The following is a 12,034-nucleotide window of genomic DNA, read 5'->3' as shown; positions in this document are numbered from 1 at the left end:
TAGCTGGGTAGTGATGCACTCCTTTAGTCCCAGCACTCAGGAGGCAGAGGCAGGCAGATCTCTGAGTTCTAGACCAGCTTGGTCCAGAGAGCAAGTTCTAGGACAGCCAGGGCTACACAGAAAAACCCTGTTTCAGAAAAACAAACAAACAAACAAACAAACAAACAAAAAGCCCAACCCAGGATCAGTTTTGAAAGTCACAGGGCCTGGATATCAGGCCTGTGTGGACTTTTTGCATATCCGCAAAACAGGTTGACAGTTAAGTGTAAAACTGAGTGAGGCCAGGTGGGGTGGGATGGGCCTGTGGTTCCTGGTAATTGTTAAGCTGAAGCAAGAGAATTGTTTAAGACAAGGAGTTCAAAGCCAGCTTGAGAAACTCAGCTGACCTTGTCTCAAAAAACAAAAATGGTAGCTTCCTTAGGTGCTTGTTCTACTGAGATGGGTGGGCAGGGATGGATGGATGGATGTAAAAGGTAGATATAGGTCAGGGTATAAGGAAGAGGACCCGAGAGAGTTCATGGAGGTGACACCAGGCTGCTCTTACCGACCTGATGGTCTGTCTTGGAATGTAGTAGGATTTTTGTTTGTTTGGTTAGGGTTTGGCCCTGTCTGTCTTAGAACTAGCTCTCTAAACCAGGCTGGCCTTGGAATCACCCTGGCTTTTGTTTGTTTTGTTGGTTGGTTTTGGTTTTGAGACAGGGTTTCTCTGTGTAACAGTCCTGGAACTCACTCTCATAGAACAGGCTAGTCTTGAACCCATGGAAATTCACCTGCCTCTGCCTCCTAAGTGCTGGGACTAAAGGCATGCACCACCACCACCAGGTTGAGTCTGGGTTTTTAAACTGCCTCTCCCCCCACACTAGCTTGAAGCAAGTTAGGGATGCTAAGGTAGGATGGATGGATGGATGGATGGGTGGGTGGGTGGGTGGATGGATGGATGGGTGAGTGGGTGGGTGGGTGAGTGGATGGATGGATGGATGGGTGGATGGGTGGATGGGTGGGTGGATAGAAAGAACAAATAAACGAAGGGTCTGTCGGTGCCCATCAAAGCTAAGATAGATCCCAGCCTCACCAGGCACTGTCTCAGTTGGAGTCTCTAGGCTGCACTACTAGGGACCACCTGAAAGAGGGGAAAGATGGCATGGCCGAGTTCCCTAAGAGTAAGGGTGGTCCTAGGCCTGAATCCCTGTCTGCGCCCTCATCTGCCACTTCAGAATCTAGGGCATTCAACAAAGATCAAGTGAAATTTTAGCTCGGCTGCGTACCTGGCAGGCAGTAGACTCTAGGGAAACATTTGACAAACGGGTGACTCTGCCGAAAGTTCCTCCCCCTGGCACAGCTAGCGACCTCACTAGACCAAGGTTATTATCTTTTCGCCTCAAGACTCGAGTGCAGCAGGGAACGCCTCGGGTGGGGCGAGCCAGGGATTCGAGGGCGGGGTCCTGGACCAGAGGGTGGAGCCTAGGCTTGAAGGACCAGAGAATGGGGCGGGGCCTACGGCCGGGGCAGGACCTGGAGCCCGAGGGCGGGGTGGCCTCATAGGGCGGCCTGCCCGCTCTAAGGAGTTCGGGTGCCTTAGCGCGCAATCAAGGAGAGGCTGCGGCTGGGTCAGAGCGCGGATGCTGGAAGTTCACATCCCCTCGGTGGGGCCCGAGGCCGAAGAGCCCAGGCAGAGTCCAGAGAAAGGCCACATGGTGAGCAATGGATGGAGGGTGCGCATGGGGTTCCCCTGAATCCCCTCGACGAGCGCAAAAGGGACTCAGCATTCCGGGCTAGGACGTCCATCGCAAAGGTTTGGGGTTATTGGCCTTGCCAGTCCCTCGGATGATGTTCTGGGCTCTTGAGGGATCGTGTGGAGCAGAGGGGCGGGCCCGGCAGCCTTTTCTTTCAGGTGTATGTGGGGTGCGCGAGGGGTTTCCCTGAGCGGCCGCACGCCAAGTCGTCTTTGTGCCTTTCGAACACCAGAAATTGGGCGCAGCGCGGGTCCTGCTGCATCATTTGGACCCGCCGCCCGCACTCCTCCGCCCGCTAGGTGTTCCAAGTGGAGGTGCTGTACAGCGGACGCAGACACACCGTGCCGAGGCGCTACAGCGAGTTCCACGCTCTACACAAGCGGGTGAGGCGTCAGACTATCCACCAGTCTGGCTCTGGGCCACTCCCCTGGGTGGCAGGCGAAAGGGCTCCGGTCCCAGCTTCTGGCCACCCTCATTACTGACCCAACCCTGGGAGGGTGCAGATCACGGGCAACTCCCCAAAGGGTTACAGGGCCCCAACGGGGAGGACGCAGAGCTAAATCCCAGTCCAGACTGATCTTGTCCAAGTGAGTTCTTTCCATTCTCAGGCTTGTCACTTTTGTCCCAACCACCTCTCACCAGCAGTCCCAGGTTAGAGCTTAAGGCATAGAGGGAGGACTGCAGAGAGGTCTCAGCTAGGTGGAATGGGCTTGAGGGCTTTGCTGGGATTTCACCTCGGTAACTGATGACAGATCAAGAAACGATACAAAGTGCCTGACTTTCCCTCAAAACGCCTGCCCAACTGGAGGAGCAGAGGATTGGAACAGCGCCGGCAGGGCTTGGAGACCTATATCCAGGTGTGCACAGAACACTTGACTGCCCCTACCCTCAGGGACCAGGGGCGACCCAGATAGAGATGAGGGCCCACTGCTTGAGATTGTCAGCCATCACCCCAAGTCCTATTTTCCCAAACAGTAGCGAGTACAAACTTTTCTATCTGAATTATTGAAAGTTTTGAATAACCCAACAGGTAGATCCGGCATGACTCTTCACCCCTAGGGTAAGATTCTGTGTTATCTTCATGAGGTGTGTGTGGAATCATTCCTCCCACAGTGACATACGTTATTGGACTAGCCTGCCCACTTTATGGGGCCAGTGTCTTTTCGGTCCATACTGGATTGTTCAGAATGGCCCCGAGCTTGGTTTAATACTTGCTTCCCCGGCTTCAAAATGAATTCCTAATTATTTTGCGGCAAAGGTACTCAAATCTGTTTGCAACGGGTTATGTATCAGTAGCTGTATCTGATTACAGGCTTCCTGTCTTCCTCTCTAGGGCATCCTGTACCTGAACCAGGAGGTACCCAAGGAGTTATTGGAGTTCCTCAGACTTCGCCACTTCCCCACAGACTCCAAGGCCAGCAGCTGGAGGCAAGGATAGCTTTTGCCAGGGTGTGGCAAGGGCTCTTAGCAGCAAACAGCTGTATAAGGGTCCTGAAGGACAGACTCTCCATTTTCAAGTGTGACCCTGGCCTGGTTCTCTGACACACGGCCTCCCTCACCAACTTTCTTGACCCTGGTGGAGGGCTAGGTTTTAGACAGCTTTGATTACCCCAGCCGCCTCCAGCTCCGGAACTGGGCTTGTTACAAAATAGAAGCAACAGTCCCCTGGGCTATTCTGTCTCCATCCCCTCCCCACTTCCCCTGGGTATCCTCCAGCAGCTCACAATGTTTCTCTGCTTTTCAGCACCCTGAGGGAATTCCTGCCTAGTGACACCAGGCAAGTCCAAGTCCTGCTCTAAGTGCCTGCTGCCCCCTGGTGGCTACACGCTAGGAGGCAGGCCAGCAACCTGCCTTTTAGTTCCTTCCTTTCCTTTGTGGGCCCCTGCTGATCTTGGTCCTTAGTGTGTTTGTCACATCTCCACTCACGGTTCACTCTTTCATCCTACAGCGCACAGCTGCACCACCGGCCCGTCGTTGGCTTCTGTATGGACCCCTACGTTTACGCCCCTTCCCCAGGTGAGACATGCCTCCGATCCAAGTTCACATCAGCACCTTCCCCTGCTGTCCTTTGGGGCCACGCTGCTTCGTAGCTTACTTGATAGAAACTTGTGCACACAGTTGGTTCACCTGGTCTCTGTGCCCCAAAGTTGAGATCAGCAGATTGTGGGCTTGGAAAAAAGTTAATCAACAGAATGTGGGCTTGGGAAACCCACGAGTGCCTCCTTTTGTGTAGAGAGCTGAGCCTGTGGACAGCTCAGTGCTACAAGGCCACAGCCAGGCCTATTGTATGCTAGCTTCCTCTCCTTCCCTTTCTCTCCTGTACAGAACCTCTCCCAGAAGTGGTGGTGGACGGTGTTCTCCAGGGCCTCTATGGCTTCAGCATAGCCCAGCAAAAGGCAGGCTGTCATCCTGCTCCATCGCCAATGCCCTGACTAGCCCAGTCTTGGGTCACCTGTCAGGACAGATACATGCCTGTCCTGAGAGTTCCATATATGAAACTGGGTCTTCCCCTGGACTAGCCTCAGGGTGTAACTAGCTGAGGCTCAGTTGTGCCCAACCCCACTCAAGGCTCTGAACTTGGCTTGCACTAACAGCTGCGGTTGGTAGAACTCAAAACTTAAAAGTCCAGGGGTCAAGGCAAAATCAAGATAAAGCAAACAGCATAAAGTAATTTCAGTCTTAGGCTGAGAAGACTCAGGTGTATCTGCTAGCCCAGCCTGGCAGGTGGCAGAAGCTATGGTGTGGCAGTGGCTGGTTAGCCTCTGCCTGACGACTAGTCGGTACCACCTAAGCACAGGCTTAGGCAGGAGCCTGAGGAAGGGGCACGCATGCATAAGAGTCCTAGACATGCTGGGATGAACACTCAGGGCAGGTGCTTTGTACACCCTCAAACTCAGTCCGCACCTAAGTTATAAAAAAGAAAACCCACTTTTTTTTATTGATCAGCATTGATAGGAGTTTGATAGAAAAACCAGGCCCGTGGAATGTGAGGGGGTGTGGGTCCACCCCCTCAGGTGGAAGCACTGGGGCTGGGTGGCGCGGAACCTTGTGCCTGGCTACCTTCACCCCTGTGAGGGTAGTAACAGGACCTGCGCATACAGCCATTTGGAGGGATGAGGCCCCTGAGAGTCTACTCCTTGGCAATGGCAAAGGGCTTCTCCACTTCGATCTTGCCACAGTCTGCAATGATCACATCCTTCAGGGGCTTGTCCCGACTGTCTGTCTTGGTGCTCTCCACCTTCCTCACTACGTCCTAGAAAAGAAAGGCAGGAAAGGAGGGGGTGGGTGGGGTGGAGGTCAAGAGACAGCCCCAAGTGAGTGGCTGAGCCATATGGGATGAACACAGAAACCCACAGACCCAAAAGCCAGGGTGAATGCGGAGCACAGATGCTTAGCTGACCCAATGCTGCTCAGGCGTGAGTGACGAACAGAGGACCTCAAAGCTGAACAAAGTCTGGGCAGGCTGTCTAGGAGGACTTAGAACCTTGGGGGCATGGAAATGTAGGCTGGTTATCATGTATTATTTTTTCCTGAGTGGTGTTAGGGATTGAACACACATATGCATGCTAGATTAAGCACTGCTATTCAGTCACATGGACCACCCTGAAACGTGGGCTCATGTTGTCTAGCCTGGCCCTGGAGTTCAAGTAATCCTTGTCTCAGCCTCTCCAACAGCTAGCATCATAGGCATATGTGAGGCACCGGTCAGGCTGTTTGTTCTTGACACGCCCCACCCTATGCCAGGTTAGGGGGAGCCACTGCTGGTCTCTATCTGTGGCTTAGGTGCCCTTGAGGAGAAGACTTCCTACTTGAAGCCTTTGTCTATTCTAGCGAGATCCTCGGTAAGGACTATTAAGGTTTAGCCCTCACTTTTAAACTTACCATGCCCTCTAGAACTTTGCCAAAAACCACATGTTTGCCATCTAGCCAGGACGTCTTGACTGTAGTTATGAAGAACTGAGAACCATTGGTGTCTTTGCCTGCATTGGCCATGCTCACCCATCCAGGCCCATAGTGCTTCAGCTTGAAGTTCTCATCTGGGAAGCGCTCACCATAGATGCTCTTTCCTGGGAAGAGAATCAGTGGGTCAGGGAGTTGAACCAAAACATGCAGGTGCTTGGGTGAGATCTCCAGGGCTCAGACTATCCTGTCAGGTCAGGCGTGACTGGCAAAGGACATAAAAACAGCCTTCCTATCTTCTACGCAAGCCATTGGGACCAAGACCACCTGGGGTATGAGGCCAGGCTGACTTGGATGAATTACTATGAGAGCAGTTTTATGATTGTCAGGGTACATATCATCAACTATCCATAGCTGTGTCCTAGGGAGGGACTTTGGAAAAGAGATGCCTTGGTACTATGCAGGATGCTGGGAGTGTGGAACCCTTCAGGAAAAAGGGATGCTATAGCCAACCAGATTGCCTTTCTAGAGTCATCTGCAGAGCAGAATAGCAGATGGGGATTGGCTGGGGAAGGAAAAAAAAAAAAGGATGTAGGACTGTTACTTGGTTTCTTAAGAGCCAAGCACCTCTTACCAAGGAAGGACCATACAATAAAAAATGCCTATGAATGTGTGTCATTGTCTGTGTGGGGTATGGGCCCAGGCCATGACAGTAAGCACAGAGCTCCATACCATTTCCAAGATCCTGGTTGCAAAGTTGGTTTCCCCATCAATGGGCCTGGGAAAACGAATGCTGTAGCACCTTCCCAGGTTAGTGGGACAGCTTGGCACATAGGGGAACTTACTGCCAAGCATGGAACTGACAGGGTGGAAGGGGGAATCCGACTCCTAATAGCTGTCCTGATGGTTACATGCATGAAATGACATGTGCTAGCCAACCCCATAAGCATGCGTAGAAAAGGCCAGGTGTGACAGATGACAGTAACCCCAGCACTCAGGAGGCAGATCTCCTGAGTTTCAACAAAGAGTCACCTTTTCTGTCTCAGTGCCATTCACTTCACTTGCATGAAAACCCTTGCTCTCAGCACACCTGTGCTCACCCCACAGCTCCTCAGCGTGCCCCTGGTGAGGACCTGCCCTGGCCTCAGACTGACAAGACAGATGTGGTCGACTGTGCAGCAGCTGGGGAGGCAGGGAACCAAGATTAGACTAGCTGGCAAGGTGGGAGCGAGGCGGCCTGCTTCCTGCAATGATTCCTGGCCATCCACTGCTAAGGCTTCCTATCTGAAACCCCCTGGAAATCTTAGTCAACCATGGGATTTCCATTGCTCCTCAAACAAACAAAAAACAGCTAATGTATCTCCTTAGTTTCATTCACTTCCTCAAGACACAAGGAGCTCCCAAATCACAAGAGATAAAAATTTGAAGGCATTTATATTTTAACTTTTTAATGCTAAACATAAATGGCATTTAATCTCCTATCACAGAGCTTCCATCCAGCTGCCTTGCAAATGGCTAAGCTTCAAGCCCACCAATTGTTGTCTGTTTTTGTTTTCCCTGAGACAGGATTTTTCTGTGGCTGTCCTGGAACTCAGAGATCCACTGGTCTCTGCCTTCCAAGTGCTGAGATTAAAAGTGTGTCACCGCACTCAGCATTTTTTGTTTTTAAGTGTATGAGTGTTTTGCCTCCATGTAGGTCTTTGTACCACACATGTGCCTGAGAAGACCAGAGAGGCCGTCAGATTCCCTGGAACTGGCATTATAAACAGTTGTGAGTCACTGGGTAGGAATCAAACCCAGGTCCCCCAGCAAGAGCTGCCAATGCTCTTAACCACTGAGTCACCTCCCCAGCCCCTGGTGTTTGATTTTCAGACACGTTCTCTTGTTGGCTGGGCTTGCCTTGAAGTCATCCTGGAACCTCCTAAGTGTGGGGGTTCCAGGCATACGCCACTACAACCTTGAGTGCTTCACTTTTAGTTTGTGTGTAGATATGGGTGCACATGTTCATGCCACAGTGCATGCGTGTAGTCAGAGGACTCCTGCAGAAGTCAGTTTTCTTCCTCCAACATTTGAGACCCAGGAATAGAACTCAGGTCATCAGGCTTGGCAGCAAGCACCTTTACCCACCTCACCAGCAATTTTTTTTTTTTTTTGTTTTTCGAGACAGGGTTTCTCTGTGGCTTTGGAGGCTGTCCTGAAACTAGCTCTTGTAAACCAGGCTGGTATCCAAATCACAGAGATCCTCCTGCCTCTGCCTCCCAAGTGCTGGGACTAAAGGTGCGTGTCACCACTGCTGGCTTTTACTGGCCTTTTTATTTATTTATGCATGTATATGCAATACAGGCAACATGTGTGGAACAAGCTATAGACTTGTATCAATGGTAGGGAAGAGAGCACAGCCTACCTGATCCCCACTGCCCCGTCCTTTGCACTGGGATCCCTTTTCAAAGAAGGGTGCATCTCGATGCAAGAGAGGCTGGCCATTTGCTAGAGTGGGCAAAAGATGCTATACCAACCAAGGCAGCCCGACTACTCCACCTTGGACACTGTGATGTCAAGACTCCTGCTCAGAGGGTCTGAAGTTACCTCCTGTGCCATCTCCTCTGGTGAAGTCTCCACCCTGGATCATGAAGTCCTTGATGACACGATGAAACTTGCTGTTTTTGTAGCCAAATCCTTTCTGGAAAAAGGGATGAGAAGACAAGGAGGTAGCATGAGGCAGCAAGTAGGTGTCCAACAGGCCCTGTAGAAACTCACCTACAGCTCTTTCTGACACAGATTTGGCAGTTAATGTACCAAGTGACCGGCTACTGCAGGTCACACACAGCATACATGCCTGGAAAAGACCAGATCCCTAGCCTCGGCCCTTATGCAATTCCTGAACGATGTAACCCAAAGTCATGCGATGCCTTTTCCCTCTCTGTTCTGTCCTAAGAGCAAGTGCAAGGTCTGGGGATATGCCTCAGTAGCACAAACACCCTCCTGGGCTCTACCCTGAGCACTGGATAAACTGAGCATGGCGTGCACGCCTGGGATCCCAGCACTCAGGAGGTAGGAGGAGTTTCAGAAGCTCAAGATCACTCCTGGCTACACATTACATTCCAGGTCAGCCAGGGGCTACACATGAGACTGTCTCTGGGAAAACAAAGCAAAATGGGAAAAGATGTTAAAATATAAATGTCATTAAATAGAATATACATTGCCTTAAAATTCTGCGCCATATTCTAGGATCAAGTCCCTTGGGCACTTTTTTCTTTTTTAAAAACTTGATAGCTCTTATTTTTTACATTCACATCATGTGGTCGAAGAACATTGAAATAAAACCAGATGTCAAAGATTAGTCTTCAAACACGGCCAATAACGCCATGTTTGTCTATGTTCTTTCCACCCTAAAACCACATCAACACCTCAGTAGTCACCGAACCATTTAGCACAGCTTCCATAACTGTGAAACTACCAGTTTTAGCTCTTTGGATTTTATTTTTGTGCATGTGTATTTGCTATGAATAGTTGTAGGAAGCAGTAGGGTAGTGCCAAAATTTGGGCAACTGAGACTTTGAGTAATTCAGCAGTACCAGGGCTTTCTCCAAAAGTTACGGACAAACTGGACCCCTCTATTCTTTTTGTTTTGCTTTGTTTTTTTGAGACAGGGTTTCTCTGTGTAGCTTTGGAGGCTGTCTTGGAACTCACTCTGTAGACCAGGCTGGCCTCGAACTCACAGAGATCTGCCTGCCTCTGCCTCCTGAGTGCTGGGACTAAAGGCGTGTGCCATCACTGACGCAGCCCCTTTGTTCTTTTATTTTTTTAAATTTTTATTATGTATGCATATAGCACCAGATCTCATTACAGATGGTTGTGAGCCATCATGTGGTTGCTGGGAATTGAACTCAGGTCCTCTGGAAGAGCAGGCAGTGCTCTTAACCGCTGAGCCATCTCTCCAGCTCCCCCCCTTTGTTCTTAATATGCAAAAATATTTGGTCCTCAGGGAAGCCAGCTAGTGAAGTCAGGGTAAGCTACTGCTGCAGATGGGCCACTCTGCAGTCCCACCTGTTTCCATCCCTAATATGCAGAATTGCTCACCTTTGTACCAGAGACTTACCTCTCCTGTAGCTAAGGCTACAAAATTATCCACTGTTTTTGGAACAGTCTTTCCAAAGAGTCCAAAGGTCACTCGGCCTACAGGCTCATCTCCAATTTGAAGATCAAAGAATACCTAAGGAAAAGGAACAATACAAGCTTAGCCTTTTAAAGGGTGCTTGTTAGATGAGAGAGAGAGCGCGTGCCCACCAGCTGTGGCTGAGTCTGGTTTTGGTAGACGCAAAACCTCTGTACAAATGTATAGGCTGGACAAATGGCTCAGCTGTTAAGAGCATCTGCTGCTTTTCCAGGACACAGCTTCCGTTCTCAGCATCCAGATGGTGGCTCACTATCATCTGTACACTAATGAAAACTGTGGACTTCCCCAACGCAATATGAGGGACCGATGAAATGGGCTTTCCCACTGTAGGCAGGCAAGTGCTCTACCACTGAGCCAACAACCCCAGCAATCGATATTCTGAGACAGGATCTTGATAACTGTAATCCTCCCAAGTGTCTGGAATTACAGAGAATATGCCACACTTGGCTTGCTGCATTACACTCCCCACCCCCAAAAGAAATGATTACATGGAGGCCAGATGGTTGCAATCAACCCTGAAGTCCTGAGACCTGTATGATGGAAACAGTTGTCTTCCGACCTTTACAGCAGCACTATGGCACGCATGAGTCCCCCTCCCCAGCAAATAAATAATGTAACATTCTTAAGAAAATTTAACTTCTCAGAATATAGAAGAGCAATCCGTGCTCTTACAACGACTCCAGATTACAGAAACTGACATTAAAAGGGGAAAACACATAAAGAGATCACTATGCTTCCAAGTTTAACTACATTTACTGTGTGTGCTACAAAGCACAGTAAACTGGAAGTGGCCACAGGGTATGTCCAAAAGGACTTCCCTGAGGCTGTCCGTAGCCGGGCATCCTGGGTCAGGGTGGGGGCTGGGGGAGTCCGGGTCATTCTCAGTTTGAGTGGGTAGAGCGAGCCTGGCTCCAAGAGGTCACAGACGACCCAAGCATGAGCTGAACCAGGACAAGGACGCTCAGGTCGGAACTACTGAGCCAGACCCGTTCGGACCGGGGTCGGACCGCATGCGGCGGAAGGCAGGCCTCGCCGGGAAAGGAGAGCCCAGACCTTGACTGTGACTTTGGGTCCCTTCTTCTTATCGTTGGCCACGGAGGGTCCCGGCAGCAAAAGGAAGACGACGGAGCCCACGATGAGGGCGGCGGCGAAGAGCACCTTCATATTGCGCTCCGAGATGCGCAGCATCCACCGAAAGCAAGAAGAAGCAGTCGCGGGAGCCCGGACCGGAAGAGGGTGTGGACACGCGGTGTGCGCGCGTTGCCGCCCGGGCGCGGGGGTAGTCCTGGGGCTGCAGAGGCCTCGCAGCGCGCGGACCGCCCCACGTTCCCCCTGCACCGCAAAGCCCAGTGGTAGGCGCCGCCGCGGGCGGGGCTGTGGGTGGCTGCCACGTTACAGCCCTCTGATTGGCTATGTGCTTCGCCCTCCGTCTGCGTCAAGACGCTGCACGGAAGGAGGCGTTGGGATTGGTCTCAGAAAAAAGACTACGAAGCCCAGCATGCCTTGCGGCCCGACCGACCCACCAGCCCTTCGGACAACTGTCACGGCGTGTAAAGGCCAGTCACTACCCACTTTGGGGGTGGTCTTCAAATACTCGAAGTGCGAGGGGTTGAATTTAGCGTCTGAGTTTCATAACATAATCTTCTATATTTTCTTCTGTAATATTTGTCTTGCCTGGGGGCCGGGAGTAGTGGCTCATGCCTGTAATCCCAGTATTGGGCAGGTTGAAGTAGGAGGATGACGATGAGTTCGAGGCCAGCCTGGGCTACAGAGTGAGTGACAGTTCCTTTTGGGCTAGAATGAGACCTTGCTTCAGAACAAACACGACCGGTCGTCGTTCCGCGTGCCTTCAATCCCAGCAGCTGGGAGGAAGAGGCAAATGGATTTCTGTGAGTTTGAAGCCAGCTTCTTCTATGTAGTGAGTTCAGGTCTAGCAAGAACTACATGGTAACACCTATGCCTCAAAAGAAGGGGTCGAGGGGTGAAGAGGCAGCTCAGTGTGTGAGCGCTTTTGCTGCACTATCATAAGAATCAGAATTTGGATTCAACAGCCACCTAAAAGCAGATCATGGACATACTCTATGGCTCTAGCCCTAGTGCTGTAGGAGTGGTAGGCATAGACAGGAAAATCTGGTAGACTTGCCGGCTGCTTGACTAATATTTAGATTCAGGGAGAGACCCTGTCTCAAAACGAAGGTGGAGAGCCGGGTGTTGGTGGAGAAGC

General features: G+C 51.0%; 2 protein-coding genes across 5 annotated transcripts; one reads left to right on the top strand and one right to left on the bottom strand.

Moving 5' to 3' along the window:
* Positions 1-1,486: 1,486 nt before the first annotated feature.
* On the top strand, positions 1,487-6,302 carry Snx22 (sorting nexin 22). Of its 4 annotated transcripts, XM_005075521.4 has the most exons (7): positions 1,512-1,694; positions 2,033-2,116; positions 2,486-2,590; positions 3,067-3,161; positions 3,478-3,510; positions 3,682-3,749; positions 4,059-6,302. In XM_005075521.4, exons 1-7 carry the CDS (start codon positions 1,620-1,622, stop codon positions 4,163-4,165), a joined length of 567 nt encoding a protein of 188 aa, XP_005075578.1. In that variant the 5' UTR covers positions 1,512-1,619; the 3' UTR covers positions 4,166-6,302. The 4 variants fall into 4 exon arrangements, with proteins under 4 accessions (XP_040595580.1, XP_021086024.1, XP_040595579.1 ...); XM_021230365.2 differs by lacking the exon at positions 2,486-2,590 and having other exon boundaries at positions 1,503-1,694; XM_040739645.1 differs by lacking the exon at positions 3,478-3,510 and having other exon boundaries at positions 1,505-1,694.
* Ppib (peptidylprolyl isomerase B) lies at positions 4,643-11,062 on the bottom strand. The gene is made up of 5 exons (XM_005075522.4): positions 10,864-11,062; positions 9,733-9,846; positions 8,220-8,313; positions 5,616-5,800; positions 4,643-4,986 (listed from the first exon to the last, which is right to left on the bottom strand). Exons 1-5 carry the CDS (start codon positions 10,996-10,998, stop codon positions 4,864-4,866), a joined length of 651 nt encoding a protein of 216 aa, XP_005075579.1. The 5' UTR covers positions 10,999-11,062; the 3' UTR covers positions 4,643-4,863.
* Between the last annotated feature and the right edge of the window lie 972 nt (positions 11,063-12,034).

This window comes from Mesocricetus auratus, unplaced genomic scaffold (assembly GCF_017639785.1).
Source record: "Mesocricetus auratus isolate SY011 unplaced genomic scaffold, BCM_Maur_2.0 Super-Scaffold_100691, whole genome shotgun sequence".
Lineage (NCBI taxonomy): Eukaryota > Metazoa > Chordata > Mammalia > Rodentia > Cricetidae > Mesocricetus > Mesocricetus auratus.
The sequence above is the reverse complement of the archived record's forward strand: the minus strand, read 5'-3'. Positions and strand labels throughout refer to the sequence as shown.

Bases quoted from the DNA above. Each gene is read 5' to 3' on its own strand.
- Ppib (XM_005075522.4), bottom strand. From the start codon at position 10,998: ATGCTGCGCATCTCGGAGCGCAATATGAAGGTGCTCTTCGCCGCCGCC. The intron at 9,847-10,863 runs GTCTGGGCTCTC...CCTTTTCCTTAG, and splicing joins GACCCAAAGTCACAGTCAAG to GTATTCTTTGATCTTCAAAT. The intron at 8,314-9,732 runs GTAAGTCTCTGG...CCCTTTTTCCAG, and splicing joins TAGCCTTAGCTACAGGAGAG to AAAGGATTTGGCTACAAAAA.
- Snx22 (XM_005075521.4), top strand. From the start codon at position 1,620: ATGCTGGAAGTTCACATCCCCTCGGTGGGGCCCGAGGCCGAAGAGCCC. The intron at 1,695-2,032 runs GTGAGCAATGGA...TCCGCCCGCTAG, and splicing joins GTCCAGAGAAAGGCCACATG to GTGTTCCAAGTGGAGGTGCT. The intron at 3,750-4,058 runs GTGAGACATGCC...TCTCCTGTACAG, and splicing joins CGTTTACGCCCCTTCCCCAG to AACCTCTCCCAGAAGTGGTG.